This window comes from Momordica charantia, assembly GCF_013281855.1.
Source record: "Momordica charantia cultivar OHB3-1 chromosome 6 unlocalized genomic scaffold, Mcharantia_2.0 BLBB01000006.1, whole genome shotgun sequence".
Lineage (NCBI taxonomy): Eukaryota > Viridiplantae > Streptophyta > Magnoliopsida > Cucurbitales > Cucurbitaceae > Momordica > Momordica charantia.
Window position 1 is genome coordinate 17,378,225 of NW_028275164.1, and position 15,974 is coordinate 17,394,198.

General features: G+C 46.8%; 1 protein-coding gene across 1 annotated transcript; it reads left to right on the forward strand.

Annotated features, from left to right (window-relative positions):
- Nucleotides 1–6,262: 6,262 nt before the first annotated feature.
- Nucleotides 6,263–7,174, forward strand: LOC148210810 (uncharacterized). The gene is made up of 2 exons (XM_088125196.1): nucleotides 6,263–6,509; nucleotides 6,867–7,174. Exons 1-2 carry the CDS (start codon nucleotides 6,263–6,265, stop codon nucleotides 7,172–7,174), a joined length of 555 nt encoding a protein of 184 aa, XP_087981322.1.
- The last annotated feature ends 8,800 nt before the right edge of the window (nucleotides 7,175–15,974 follow it).

Here is a 15,974-nt window from a genome sequence, read left to right on the forward strand (position 1 = left end):
GGTACGACATGAGAAAAAACATGTAACCGCCGGTCGTGTGTACTAACGGATCCCCCAACTATAAATAGAGGGCCCCATTACATGCTCAGGTATCGAATCTCACCTCGAGCTAAATACGGAAACCAACCTATACTGACTTCAGCGTCGGAGTGTTTACCCTCTTGTGCACGTCCACACTTGTGTTCAGGTCGAGCCGGGGACCGGGTTCGAGCTAGGTTCGTAAAGTGTCATTGTGCAGACCTTTGCATAAACATTTGGCGCCGTCTGTGGGAACAGGACGATCTAAGTCATCCCGATTTAAAAGCGCGAACAAAAAATGGTTCAACCAGCAAACTCAACCAATACAGCCGACCGAAGAGCTCTAGCGGCCAATGACTGCCACCAGAGGGAGGTCGGGGCAGAGGTGGTAGAAGGACAGGTTCATGAAGGCCTTGGGACAAAGCGTCTCTGCAGGTCGGCACGTATCACCACGCCTGTTCTGCCACCGGCACATTCAAAGCCATCCAAGGCCAATCGCGGCCGAGGTGGGGCTTCGAAGAGAACCACCCGAGGACCAGCCCCAGCTCCAACAAGGGAGAATTTCGATGCACTCCAGAAAGAAATGGAGGCAATGCGCACTCAAATGCGCACCATGGAAGAGATGTACAACGAAATGGTGCAAGCTGCGGGCGCTGGATCTCGGTCTAAAAACCGAGTGGCACGTGACCACATGCACGAGCAAAGGGGTCCTCACCTCGGTCCAGTCGAGGGAGAGCACCCTGAAGGAGGCGAGGAAGAAGAATACACTCACCAGAGAGGTGATCTTCGCGAGCATCTCAACAGAAAGAGAAGCTCGTCCCTCCGAAAGGGGCAATCTCCGTCCTGCTCACACAGGAACTCCAACCAGCAGGCAGAATCCTCCTACAATCCAATAACTCCTGAAGGAGTGATCACAAGGGTGGAGTTCGTCCAGCTAAAGAGCAAGTTTGATGCCCAGGTTGAGGCCTTGAAGGCTAAGTGAGAGAAAAAAGAAAGTCCGTTTGATGATGGCGACCTGGGAGAATCGTCATTCACCTCGGACATCCTAGAGGCTCCGATCCCTCCAAAATTCAAGACTCCCACCATGAAGCCTTATGACGGGTCTAAGGACCCAAAAGACTATGTTGAGGTCTTCGAAGACCTCATGGACTTTCAAGCGGCAACAGATGCAATCAAGTGTCGCGCCTTCCAGATCGCGCTCACCGGCAGCGCGCGCTTGTGGTATCGAAGACTACCGGCCAGGTTGATCTCGACCTACTCCCAGCTGAGGAAAGAATTTATTAGCCAATTCTCTTCTCGGGATTACGATAGAAAGACAGCAACTCACCTCGCCACCATCAGACAGAAGGAAGGTGAGACGCTGAAAGAGTATGTCACAAGGTTCCAGGAGGAGCAGCTGAAGGTCGCACACTGCTCCGATGACTCGGCCATGTGCTACTTCCTCACAGGCCTGGCCGATGAAACCTTAACTGTGAAGCTCGGAGAAGAAGCCCCAGCTACTTTTGCCGAGGTCCTACAAAAGGCGAAGAAGGTTATCGACGGGCAAGAGCTCCTCCGAACCAAAACTGGCCGACCAGAAAAGAAGATCGACCAGGGGAGAGCCGGCAAGGACAAAGGAAAAGCTGATTCCAAGTCCAAGGATAAGGGATCATCCTCCTCTAGCAGCCAAGCTGATTATCGAAGGTCGGATAGCAGTCGCAACCGAAGCCGACCTTATGAACGTTACACTCCGACCACCATCCCAAGCTCTGAAATACTTACAAACATTGAGGAGACTGGGATGGAAAAGCTCCTCAAGCGACCTAAGAAGCTCCGAGGAGACCCAGAGAAGCGCAACAAAGATAAGTATTGTCGTTTCCATCGTGATCACGGCCATAATACGTCAAACTGCTGGGAACTGAAGCGCCAGATTGAAGACCTCATTCAATATGGCTACTTCAAAAAGTTCGTTGGCAAATCGAGGTCCAGCTCGGTGGAAAAGAAAGAAGAGAGGAAGCGTTCGAGGACGCCACCTTGCTGAGATGACCGACCTGCGGTCATCAATACCATTTTCGGAGACCCAAGTGGGGGCCAATCTGGGAATAAAAGAAAGGAGCTGGCTCGCGAAGCCAGACGCGATGTGTGCATCATCAGGGAGCAAAGACCGACCTCCTCCATTGCCTTCAACGATGCCGACCGGAGGGGGTCCATTTGCCCCATAATGACGTGCTTGTGATCGCTCCTCTCATCGATCACGTTCTGGTCCGAAGAGTACTGGTAGATGGACGCGCATCTGCCAACATTTTGTCCCTTTCAACATATCTTGCCTTGGGATGGACCAGGTCGCAACTGAAAAAGAGTCTGACACCCCTGGTTGGATTCTCTGGAGAATCGGTCTCTCCAGAAGGGTGTATCGACTTGTCGGTTTCGATTGGGCAAGATGATACACAAGTAACTCAGATGGTCGAGTTCGTCGTGATCGACGGAAGATCGGCCTACAATGCCATCTTCGGGAGACCCATCATCTATTTCTTCCGGGACGTTCCCTCAACACTTCATCAAGTCCTGAAGTACTCGACTCTTAATGGAGTGGGCATGGTCCGAGGAGAGCAGAAAACTTCAAGGGAGTGCTATGCCTCCGCACTTAAAGGGTCATCAGTTTGCGCCCTACAAGGACAAGCCAACTGGGACGAGTCGCTGAAATCCGACGCCGACCTACCGAAAGTAGGTAAAAAGGAGTTCTCCGCGCTGACTGAGGAGCTCGAGCTTGTTCCTTTGCTTAGTCCTGAAAGACAAGTAAGCATAGGAGCCAAGCTGGGGGCCACTGATAGGGAGGAACTGATCAACTTCCTCAAGTCCAACTCGGATGTTTTCGCGTGGTCCCATGAGGACATGCCAGGTATCGACCCGAAGATTATGGTGCATCGCCTCAACATAGACCCATCATTCCGACCTGTAAAGCAAAAAAAGGAGACCTGTAAATAGGGAGAGGAATGATGTAATTGTTGAGGAAGTAAACAAACTTTTAAAAGCTGAATATATAAGAGAAATTTTGTATCCTGAGTGGCTCTCTAATGTTGTATTAGTTAAAAAATCCAACGGGAAGTGGAGAATGTGTGTAGACTTTACAAATTTAAACAAGGCATGCCCAAAAGATTGCTTCCCACTGCCGAGGATTGACCAGCTTGTGGATGCAACAGCCGGGCACGAGCTGCTCACCTTTATGGATTCCTACTCCGGATACAACCAAATTAAAATGCATGTCCCAGATCAAGATCATACCGCGTTTATAACAGATCAAGGTCTGTACTGCTACAAGGTTATGCCCTTCGGCCTAAAGAACGCAGGAGCGACCTACCAAAGGATGGTGAACAAAATGTTCGCTGATTACGCTTGTTTACATGCGTAAAAAGAAGGTTTTAGATACTGTTTTTACTATGTTTTAATTTTGTTTCGGACTTTTTCTCGGTCGTTTGAGTTCCAATTCATGCAAAATTCATATATGATGTTTTGTGGTTGGCTTATATTGTATTTATGACATTTTAGGACCATTTGGGAGTGCAAATTAATCAAAAGAAGCAAAAAGACGGAGAAACCCTCATTGGAGGCGCCAGGCGCCTGGTAGGCTGCAGAAAACCTGGTTTTCTTCCAACTTTGCCCTTAATGAAACGCGTCTTCCAATGCGTTTTGGTGGTTCCAACCGATGAATACGTGTAGAAGAAGTGTTCCACTATTAGTTTGAGCATGATTTGGTCAGTCAAAGGAGTTGGAAATGGGTGATCCACCAGCGTTTTAGGACCTACCTAACCAATTCTGCACAACTATAAATTCCAGCAGCTTCTCCACCAAATTCATCAAGCCTTGCTTCCTTATCTTGATCATTCTTTGTGTTTCTTTGTTGCTTTCTAAGTACTTTTGAGTTGCTTTCATTAGTTGCTTTTAGTTTTTAAATCCCGAGCACTTTACATTCCTTTATTGAGCTTTGTTTTGTTTCCGTTGTTACTTAGTTATTTTCTACCTATTCAAATTTATAAAAATCTAGCACTTAGCTTATCTTTACTTTGCCTTTACTTTATTTTTAGTTAAGAGAATTGTGTTTTTGGAGGAAAGAGCACGTGACACTCCCCCTTGCTTGAAAGAGAAGGGCGAAGCTCTCAAGCCCGAGCAAAACTCTCCGTTAGTTCACTTTTGTTTTTCACACATGCATTTCAATTTCAACCATTTTACTTGCTGTATTTTCTTCAATATGTCTTTCTAAATTCCCGTCTCTAGCCCGGTTATGGATAGTTAGCCTTTTATTCCTAAAAAGGGTTGCTAAGAAGTAGTGTTTTTGCTTTCCACTCATTACTCAACATGTTTTCCCAAAAAGTTAGGATTTAGAGAAGGCCACTATAAGTCTTAACAAGTCAATACTAAAAAGGTTGCTTATTTGCATTGTTGAGTGGTTAAACCGAGGAGAGGAGCGCCTTAGACATAAGGGTTCCGGTTAAGTAGCCTAGACATAGGACCTTAACCCGAGGTTGCGACTATTTCCATCCTAAAACTAAGATATCTCTCATAATAGACATATTAGGGAATGTCTTAGGACTTTGAACTTGCTTAGACATAAGTCAAGTGAAAAGCATAGTCGTTGATTTCTAAAGTAAAATGCATATCGTCCTTAGCGTATCCTTGATTCTTTGTTGGCTAACTTGAAGTAATTCGGGCTAGGTTTTACCATTATAAGACCAAATCCCAAATCCAAAACCATTATTTGTGACCACTTCCCATTTACAAGAATCACTCATTTCAACGTTCACTATTCATTAAAACTTTAGAGTTTGGAAATTATTTAGAAGTCCTTGAGGATCGATACTTGGATACTTCATCCATTTTATATTACTCTGACAGGTGTGCGCTTGCATCTATAGAATTGTTACCACGCTTAGTGTGTGCGTTCAGCATAACCTCAGTCATTCGTCAAGCAGATCGGCCGGAATATGGAAGTGTATGTGGACGACATGCTTGTCAAAAGCAAGTAGTCAAAGTCGCATCTTTCCGATCTGGCCGAAGCCTTTGGAGTTCTGAGGAAGTATCAAATGAAGCTCAACCCAACAAAGTGCGCCTTTGGAGTCTCCTCGGGGAAGTTCCTTGGTTTTATGGTAAACAACTGAGGGATCGAAGCCAACCCAGAGAAGATAAAGGTCGTGCTCGAGATGGAAGCGCCCAAAACATTAAAACAGCTTCAGTGTCTCAATAGAAGGGTTGCAGCTCTGAAGAGATTTGTCTCGAGATCAACGGATAAGTGTCTGCCTTTCTTCAAAGTCCTAAGAAAGAAGGGACCGTTTGAATGGACGACAGAGTGCGAGCAAGCATTGGAACAATTGAAAAACTATCTCTCTTCAGCACCTCTACTTGCCAAGCCATTGTCAGGAGACAAGCTCCACTTGTACCTGGCAGTGTCCGACAGCGCCGTTTGCTCGGCCCTAATCAAGCAGGAGGGAGTACGCCAAAGTCCCATTTATTATACAAGTAAAGCCATGACCGAGGCCGAGACCAGGTATCCCCAAATGGAAAAGCTGGCCCTCGCCTTAATCACTACGGCACGGAAACTTAGGCCGTACTTCCAGGCTCATACCGTTGTAGTACTCACCAACTTGCCCTTGAAGAACATCTTTCATAAGCCGGAGACATCAGGACGCCTGATGAAGTGGGCAATGAAGTTGAGTGAGTACGACATCCAATTCGAACCCCGAACTGCGTTAAAAGGGCAAGCATTGGCAGACTTCATCCCGGAGCTTACCCCACCATCTCAGTTGATCGAGTCCGACCTCCCGTGGACGATCTACGTTGATGGATCTTCCAATGAGAGGAGGTGCGGGGCAGGAATCCTCTTGCTCGCACCATGTGGCGAGCGATTTGAGTATGCTCTGCAGTTCAACTTTCGGACTTCAAATAATGAGGCTGAGTACGAAGCACTTCTGGCAGGCCTACGCGTTGCTAAGGGACTGGGGGTCATCCACATCAAGGTCTTCAGTGAATCCCAGTTGGTCGTAAATCAGATTAAGGAGGAGTGTCAAACAAAAGACCCCCGAATGGAAAAATACTGAGCAAAGTCAAATCGCACCTCCCCCAGTTCGAGACTTACGAGGTGAGTCAAGTGCCACGGTCAGAAAATTCCAATGTTGATGCCTTAGCCAAATTGGCATCAGCATATGAGACCGACCTGGCCAGGTCGGTCCCAGTCGAGATCTTGGATAATCCTTCAATCCTGGACCCAGACGTGATGGAGGTTGACACTCCATCACCCTCATGGATGGATCCAATCGTAGAGTTCATCCAAAAAAATCCGCCGCAAGAACTGAAGGAGCAAAAGAAGATGGCACGAAAAGCAGCTCGGTTCATACTCCGAGATGGAGCGTTGTACCGACGTGGCTTCTCCCTGCCCCTTCTTAAGTGTGTAACTCCTGAAAAGGCCTTTACATCCTTAGGGAAGTCCATGAAGGAGTGTTTGGAAACCACTCTAGCGCCAGGTCGTTGTCGGCAAAAGTAGTTTGACAAGGGTACTATTGGCCCACTGTTGAGCGGGACGCAAAGCAGTTTGTAAAAACTTGTGACAACTGCCAGCGCATCGCAAATATCATCCATCAGCCTCCCGAGCTACGCACCCCCATCTCGGCCCCATGGCCATTCGCGCAATGGGGAGTAGAAATCATAGGTACTTTTTCCCCTGGGCAAAGGGCAAACCTAGTTCGTCGTTGTCGCTGTGGACTACTTCACTAAGTGGGCCGAGGCCGAGGCGTTATCCCACATCACAGAGTCCAGAGTCACATCTTTTATATAGACAAACATTGTATGCCATTTTGGTATACCGAACGCTATCGTCACAGACAACGGAAAGCAATTCGACAATACGAAGTTCGAAGATTTCTGCAAAAAGTTGGGCATAAGTCATCTCAGCTCATCCCCTGCTCATCCGAAGACCAACGGGCAGGTTGAAGTGATAAACAAAATTATAAAACGAGGACTCAAACTGAGATTAGACTCCAAAAAGGGAAGATGGGCCGAGGAGCTACCCGAAGTGTTATGGTCATATCGGACTACCCTAAGAGAGTCAACTGGCGAAACTCCGTTCTCACTGGCCTTTGGCTCGGAAGCTGTGGTTCCAGTTGAGATCGGCATGCAACCGACAGAATAGAGCAGTACGAACCACTTAGAAACGAGGCCGAACTGCTCCTCAACCTCGATCTACTAGAAGAAAAAAGGGAAATGGCTCAGCTGCGCCTAGCAGAGTATCAGAAAAGAATGGCCAGACATTACAACACCCGAGTTCGACCTCGAAGCTTTCAAGTTGGACATTTGGTCTTAAGGAAGATTCAGAATCATGTAGGTACTCTTGACCCATGTTGGGAAGGACTGTTCGAGGTTAAAGGCATAGTCCGACCTGAAATGTACATGCTGGCCGATCTGGAAGGAAATGTGCTTGCACATCCATGGAATGTTGAGCACCTAAAGCGCTATTACCCTTGAAATGTCATAATGGTCCTAGAACGGACTTGTAAAAATTTTCAAGGGGAGGAACTGAATTGCTAATAAACAAGTTATTTAATTTCGTGACTCCGAGTTCGATCAGAAATTAAATGGGGGCCACGGACTCCCATAAGGCTTACGGTTTATAAATGTAAAAATTGATCAAATTCAAACCTCGAAACCCACGGGTTCGAGGTGCGATGTGAATATTAATTATGGACTCAAAATTCAACCCTTTTAACGCTTAAGTTAAAGGTGCAACGTAGAAAGTTCAAAGTTGGATTAATATTGACTACTGGACTTCGAGTTCGAGGAGAAATATTAAAGACCAATAAAAGAAACTCTCAAATTCAAACCTTAAGTAAAAGGTGCGATGTGAAAAGAGTTTATCCCACACTCAATCCTTTAAACTTACGAGTTAGAAGTGCGAGATGAAATTATTCATATATGAGTTGTGACTTACAAAAGCAAGGTTAGAAAGCTTAAGGAAAAAGTAATAAAAAAGTAGACAAAGACCATTGTACAGGAGTGGAGAAATGAAGAGTTCATTGATTGAAGGATAGAGCCAAGGCTTGTATGCTTTGCAACTCCGCCATGAAACTTACAAAAAGAAATAAAAAAAACAATATACACAAAATAAACAAGGAGCCTCAGCTACTCCCGAGGTGAGAAGGCAGTTCGCCTTGGGAGCCCAGAAGGTTTATATCCTGAGATCCACCCTGCTAAAAAGGAACCTCCTCCTAGGTGGTGCCGACTTCGACCTGCTCTTGACTGGGAGCGTCTTCTTCCTCAAGATCGGAGTAGTCAGAGTCCAGCTCTCTAACGTACTTCTCCACCAAAGATTGGGGGCCCAGAGTGTCGTTGGGCCCAGACGCCCATTTCTCTGCATACTTCTTCTTCAGCTGACTGAGGTCGATCTGAAGATGAGGCATGTCGGCAGTGATGCCCTTCATCAGGAACTTGAAGCCGGCATCACTGAAGTCTTTAGCAAACCCCTCGAAGTCTGGGTGTTGCCTGAATGCTTCCTCCAGCAGAACACCATTGGTGAGGCGTTCCTTCGTGTCTTTGAGCTCGGTCGTAAGGCGCCTAATTGAGGCATCCTTCTCCTCAAGGACTTGAGCAAGGTCGTCCTTCTCCTTCAGGAGCTGGAATTTCTCCTTCTCCAGCCCTTTGGGGATACATGGGCTACTCGGAGGTGGGTCTTGTGTTTCTCACCCTCCTTCTTCAGAAGCTCGGCCTTGGCGTCCACCTCGGCCTTTAGGATATCCACCTCGGAACGAGCCTTCAGTAGCTCGCCCTTCATGGTGGTGGCAGCCTCTAAGGCAGCAGAAGAGTTCTCCTTCTCCTTTGCTGCCAAGGCCTCCCTCCCATCCAGCTCGGCTTTTATCATAACCGCTGAATGAATAGAGGCGATGAACGCCTGTGAAAGTCAAAGAACACGATGGTTAGACCGAACTACAAATTGAGAGAATAAATAATAAGAGCAGATACAAAAGCAGGTCTTACCTCGGCAGCGTTGTCAATTGTCCTCTGCAGCACGGACCCAAGATCACTTACAAACTTGGATGCTCTCCTAAGACAGCGGTCCAAGCACGCGGCCGAGATGTGAGACACTTGGTCCTTCACCCCGGAGCTTGACGGTTCCATCCTGAACCGCATCCTCACGTCTGATGATCCCCCCATCCGAGCTTCGGGGTCATCCACCAAATCAGCATGGCTCGTGGGTAGGGTCCCACGAGCCCCGGCCTCCGAGGAGGAGGAGGTCTTCTTCTTCTTTCTTCTCCTTCTCAAAGGAGATTCTCCCCTCACCTCGTTCAGGGGAGATATGTCCAGCGCCTCGAATTCTTCCCTTGGGCGCTTCTCTTCGGACTGATCCCCAGTTAAGTCCAGCTCAACCAAAGGGGTGGGGACTTCAGAGAATGGCCCAGCGTTACCATGGGCTTCAGTTCGTGGCATGATAGGGGTCGCAGATTCCGTACCCACCACGGATTTAAAGGCATGAGCACGGCCCTTGGACTTGCGCTTCACACTGCCAGTGAACCCGTACACCATCGCTGCAAAACATTTAAAGCGAGATGTCAGAAATGAAAGTTGCTATATAAATTCAAAACGAGATCAAGCTCGACTTATCGAGTTAGGAGTTTGGCCTTGAGGCTTTGATTGGACGAACTAAAGGGTTGTAGTCCAACAGCCCCGACTCTAGGAGCAGCTTATTAGTTACCAAGGTTTCGATCTTCCGGCCCCTTGGGAAGTGGTCCTTGTAGTACTTGAGGGTGTCGAAGGTGGCTTGAGTAAGCTCGGGAATCGGTTTGATCGATACTACACAAAGCAAACGAAGGTTCGGGTTAGATGTGAAAGGCAAGAAATTAAAAGGAAAAGAAACAAGAAAGACTCCATACCTAAGTTCCCAAACCTAGTGGGAACATCAAAGAAGGTACGACCTGACTCGTCCTTTGCCAGCCATTCCCCAGAGGCAAAGAACCACTTCCCTACCCATCCTTTGATGGAGGTCGGCCCCTTGACTATACCAAATGCGCCTTTCCTTGCGCACATGTAGTACCGACCAGGCTTCTTAGCTATCCTTTTGGCTTCGAAGCATCCAAGAAGCTGCTCAACGTTCAGCAGCTCGACCTTGTCCACGTCCCGAGCTCGTAACCAGAAAATGGTGATCAACACAAAAATGATGCCCTATCCGTTGGGCGCCACTTGAGCAGGAGCCAATCTAGTTCGGTTAAGGAACTCCTGGGCAAAAAGGTGAAGGGGAAGTCTGAGGCCGTACTCAAACATTTTTAAGTAAAAAGTGACCCATCCCTCTGGAGGATTGTCAGCTCTTTCCCCTTCCTCCGGAATCCTGAGGAGGATGTTGTTTGGAATTTTGAACCCCGTACGGAGGGGTCCGAGATAGTGCTCAGGCATTTTAGAAGGGTATTCTAAACCATGGCCCAAGGTGGAAGTGTCACTATCCTCCCCATCGTCCGAAAACCTAAAGTTCTCTATCTCTTCCAGCTCGGACTTCAACCTAAGAGCTAAGTCCTCCCCAGAATCACTTGGTTTGGGGGGCGAACTACTTATGGTCCGACCTGCACTACCTAGGCTATCACTATTTGAGGGGGAAGACAAGAAAACTACCATATTTGAAAAGAAGAATAAAAACAAGGAAAAATGACTGACCTACAAAGCGTTCGAGCTAGTTTCAGATCGAACTCCAAAAATTCAGGGAACGTAAGGTTTGACCTGAAGTCTCAGCACTATTTATAGCTAATCGGAAAATCCTCTGCACCGTACACGTGTAATGAACAAACGGCTAGGATCATCTCGAGATTCATAACGACGAAACACTTGAGTACTCCGACAGCCTGGCAGATCGAAGCGTCTTCCGCAACGGTCATATTCTCTCTACGAATTAGAAGTCGCCACGTGTCCAAAATTAAGTTGGATAAACTTCTCCGCCAGGTCGATATCGAACCTGGCAGAGAGGGGGCCAATGTTTGGGGGTAAAAATACCTTGGACACGTGGAGGACGCTTACTGGCGTTATAAGGATTAAATATCTCAGGTCCACCTTGAACCTGCCGAAGAGGTCGGGTTCACCCATTAGGGAACAGGCTAAGTATACATGCCGAAGTCTGATCTGAACGCTACTCGGAACTCGACCGGTCTGACATGAGAAAAAACATGTAACCGCCGGTCGTGTGTACTGTTGGATCCCCCACCTATAAATAGAGGGCCTCATTTCATGCTCAGGTATCGAATCTCACCTCGAGCTAAATACGGAAACCGACCTATATTGACTTGAGCGTCAGAGTGTTTACCCTCTTGTACAGGTCCACACTTATGTTCAGGTCGAGCCGGGGACCGGGTTCGATCTAGGTTCGTAAAGTGTCGTTGTGCAGACCTTTGCATGAACATACTTCTTTTCAGTACTTCCATTATCGAATTTGTTGGGCATAAAATCAAACCCCACAAAGTAACTAAACAAATAATTTTAGTGAGAACATGTTTAGTTTAAGGAAATGGAAGGAATTGGAATGAATTTTTTATTTCTTTTGACAGCGTTACCAAGATTGTGGGACCATCTTAAATTAATTATTTTTATAAATTATCTTTTCTTCATTTCTGCTACTAATATTTTTCCTTTTAATTGGTAGTATGATTTTATTATAAAATATTATAAATTTATATTTAAATTTAAATTTTTTACTTTGTTATTAATTAATATCAATAAATGTTATAAAATAGAATTTATTGTTATTAAATATTAGAATAATAATATTTATATTAAATGATTGTTTTTCTAATAAAAAAAATATTTCAGTTGATGTAATTTTATTTTAATTATTCATTATTAATTAATATTAAATAAATTGTTATAATAAAAAAATATTTACCATCAATTATATAATAATAAAATAAATTAAAATTTATTATTGGTGTAATTAAAAAAGATAAGCACAATAATATTTATAATTAGTGAGAAAGAATAAAGGGGCATACTAGTAATTGTTATATAGTTATAGATCTGATTCTGATTCCGATTCCTATTCCATATAGTTTTAGTAAACAATATCAAAGGAATTCTGATTTCGATTCTAGAAAATTTATGGTAAACAACATCAAAGGAATAGCAATCTTATTCCGATTAATTTCATTCTGATTGATTTCCATTAAGATTCCTGGTGAGTAAAGAAGGTCTAAATGAAAAAGAATGAAGTCTACATCTACTATGCAAGGTGTGAACAATCTTCCATTAACACCAACATCCAAAAACCATACAAATGAAAGAGAGAACAAGAACAAATTCAAACTCTCGAGCAAAAAAAAAAAAATTGCTCGGAAAAGAAGATTAGAGGGTGAAAATACAAGAAAAAGAAAAAACTTCCTTTTCTACTTGCATTTTTAGATGAACGAAGCACTCTGTTTTTCCCTCTTCAACAACTGCTTGCGAGAGGAGAAGAAGGAGACTTGCGGGAGAAGAGAGCGACTGAAGAGTACGATGGACTTACAACACATTTAAAATTAAAGGAATTGTCTCTCGTGGGTCAAAATGTGAACTATATTTTACCAATGTCCTTTATTTTCAATTCTTATATATTTGTATATCGAGATTTGAACTTTTTTGTTACTCCCAAATTTGCCCTTTATTAATTCCAAATTCGGGGGAGAAGTCGGATGTGTTTTATTTAAATGATTATATTTTATTTTTAATTAAAAGTTCCCAAATTTGGAATCCCATAATAAATATGTATATTCAAATTTTCAACAATCAATCTCTCGCGAGTCCCATTCTATTTGTTTATGCAAGGATATGCACAACAGTGTATTTCAGATTGCAGCTCGAACTCGGCCTCCGGACCGATCTGAATACTTGGGCGGACCTGCACAAAAAGGTGAGCACTCCGACATCAAGTCAGTATAGGTCGGATTCCCAATTTAGTTCGAGGTCAGAAATCATCGTACCTGATCGTGGAGTGAGGTCCTCTACTTATGGGTGGTAGTCCCGCTAATCTCACGACGGTTACACCCGGTAATCTCGGGACCGTCGGTTACACCCGGTAATCTCGGGACCGACGGTTACACCCGATAATCACGCCGCTGACAGTAGCTCACATCGGCCCCTACCGAGCTTCCCGGTAGGTCGGACCCCGGCCAGGTTCACCTCGGCCCTCATACTTAGCATCTGTCAACGCTAGTGGTGGTGATCTCGACGGTCCGAACTGGGCATGACTCATGAGTCATCTTGGAGCACCAATAGGGGTCCTCCACGTGTCCAGGGTATTCTCTTCCCCAAACATTGGCCCCCTCTCTGTCTGGTTCGATCTCGACCTGGCAGAGAAGTTCATTCGACTTGCTTTGGACGCGTGGCGACTTCCTATTCGTGGGAAAATATAACCGTTGCGGTAGATTTATCGTTGGAATATTCAAATATTCCGACGCTTCGGATCTTAGGGAGGATCCTAGCCGCTCGTTGATTACACGTGTACGGTCGGGAAATTTTTCCGACGAGCTATAAATACCCCCAATCCTTCAGGTCATACCTTACGTTCCCTGAATTCTTGGAGTTCGATCTGAAGGTAGCTCGAACCCTTGGTAGGTCGGTCTCTTCCCTCACTTTCTCTTTCGAACGTAGTTGCCATGTCGTCCTCTTTTAGCAGCAACTTAGGATCCGATGAGGATTTAGCTCGTAGGTTAGAGTCCGAGCTGAGGAGATAGAAAACTTTAGGTTCTCCGATGACGGGGAGGATAGTGATGCCTCCACCTCGGGTCAGGGTTTGGAATACCCTTCTAGGATACCTGAGCACTACCTCGGATCCCTTCGTAGGGGGTTCGCTATCCCTGAGAACATCCTCCTTAGGATTCCGGAGGAGGGGGAGAGAGCTGACAATCCTCTAGAGGGATGGGTCACTCTCTACTTCAAAATGTTTGAGTACGGCCTCAGACTTCCCCTTCACCCTTTCGTCCAAGAGTTTCTTTTCCGAACTGGGCTGGCTCCGGCTCAAGTAGCCCCCAATGGGTGGGGTGTCATTTTCGCTTTGGCCATCCTTTTTTGGCTACGAGCTCGAGATAGTGAAGAGGCCGAGCTGTTAGACGTAGACCAGCTTCTCGCTTGCTTCGAAGCGAAAAGGATAGCTAAGAAGCCTGGTCGGTTCTATATGTGCGCAAGGAAAGGCGCAGGCGGTATAGTTAAGGGGCCGACCTCCATCAAGGGATGGGTGAGGAAGTGGTTCTACGCTTCTGGGGAATGGCTTGCAAAGGACGAGTCAGGTCGTTCCTTCTTTGACGTTCCCACTAGGTTTGGGAACCTAGGTACGGAGTAGTTCTTACTTCTTGTGATAACTTTCTTTCTTGTTATTCAGGTCTGACTCAAATTTTGTCTTTGTGCAGTTTCAATCCGACCAGTCCCCGAGCTTACGCAAGCCTCCTTCGACACGCTGAAATATTACAAGGAGCGTTTTCAGAGCGGTAGGAAGGTCGGAACCTTGGTGACCGACAAGCTGCTGCTTGAGTCCGGGCTACTAGATTACAACCTCGCAGTTCGTCCCATTGAATCCTCAAGGCCGAACTCCGAACTTGGTATGCCGAGCTTGCTTCCCCCCTTTTTTCCTCTAACCTTGTGTTGACCCCTGTTTTTATTTTGCAGCCATGGTTTGCGGATTTGCAAGCAACGTGAAGCGCAAGTCCAAGGGCCGAGCCCATGCTCTTGAGGCCGCCCAGAGTTCGAAACCTGCCACCCCTGCTGTGGTAGGGCCAGCCTCGGAAGATCCAGCCCCAGTGATCGAGCTGGAGTCTTCTGGGGGTCCTTCGAGGGAGAAGCGCCCAGGGATCAGACCGAGGCGGTGGACGTCTCGCCCTTGGGCGAGGAGGTGAGGAAGGAAGTCCCTCTAAAGCGAAGGAGGAAGAAGAAAAAGACCACCTCCCGCTTGGAGGTCGGAGCTCGTGGGGTCTTGCCTGCGAGCTTCGCAGATCGGGTGGACGATCCTGAGGCCAGGATGGGCGGGACGTCCGATGTGACGGCACGGTTCAAAGTTGAGTCGTCAAGTTTTGGGGTGAGGAACCAGGTGTCCCGCATCTCGGCCGCAAGTTTGGACCGCTGCCTAAGGAGGACGTCCAAATTTGTAAGTGACCCAAGGTCCGTTCTGCAGAGGACCATCGACTACGCCGCTGAGGTAAGATTGGTGTTTTTGCTCAATTTACCTAACAGGTAGCTCGGTCTAACTTCTTATTTGTACCTTTTCTCAGGCGTTCGTTGCTTCCATTCAATCGGCTCTGGCTGTGAAGGCCGAGCTGGATAGGAGGGAAGTTCTGGCAGCGAGGGACAAAGAGGAGTTCTCTGCTGCCTTGAAGGCTGCTTCCTCCACCATGAAGGATGAGCTGCTGAAGGCTCACTCTGAGGTGGAAATTTTGAAGGCCGAGGTGGAGGCCAAGGCCGAGCTGCTGAAGAAGGAAGAAGACAGACGCAAGGCCCAGCTCCGAGCTGCCTATGCTATCACCAAGGGCTTGGAGAAAGAGAAGTTCCAACTCCTCAAGGAGAAGGACGACATGCTCCAGGCGCTTGAAGCGAAGGAGGAGGAGCTGAAGCATGCGACTGCCGAGCTGGAGACGGTGAAGGAGCGTCTCAGCAATGGAGCCCTATTGGAGGAATCGTTTAGGCAACATCCTGACTTCGATGGATTTGCCAAAGACTTCTCTGACGCGGGCTTCAAGTTTCTCATGAAGGGCATTGCTTCCGACATGTCTGACCTTCAGATCGATCTCGGTGGTCTGAAGAAGAGGTATGCTGAGCAGTGGGCGTCTGGGCCTAGCGGCACCCCTGGCCCCCAAGCGTTGGTGGATAAGTACGTCAGAGATCTGGACTCTGACTACTCCGACCTCAAAGAGGATCAGGTCGGCACCACTCAAGAGGGCGCTTCTCAAGCAGGCTCTTAGGCGACCACCCTTCAAGAGGCTTTTCGCTGTCTTTCTTCTCTTCTC

Excerpts from the sequence above, each read along its gene's own strand:
- LOC148210810 (XM_088125196.1), top strand. The coding sequence starts at position 6,263 with ATGGAGGTTGACACTCCATCACCCTCATGGATGGATCCAATCGTAGAG. Across the intron at positions 6,510-6,866 it reads GGAAACCACTCTAGCGCCAG|ACAACGGAAAGCAATTCGAC; the intron begins GTCGTTGTCGGC and ends CTATCGTCACAG.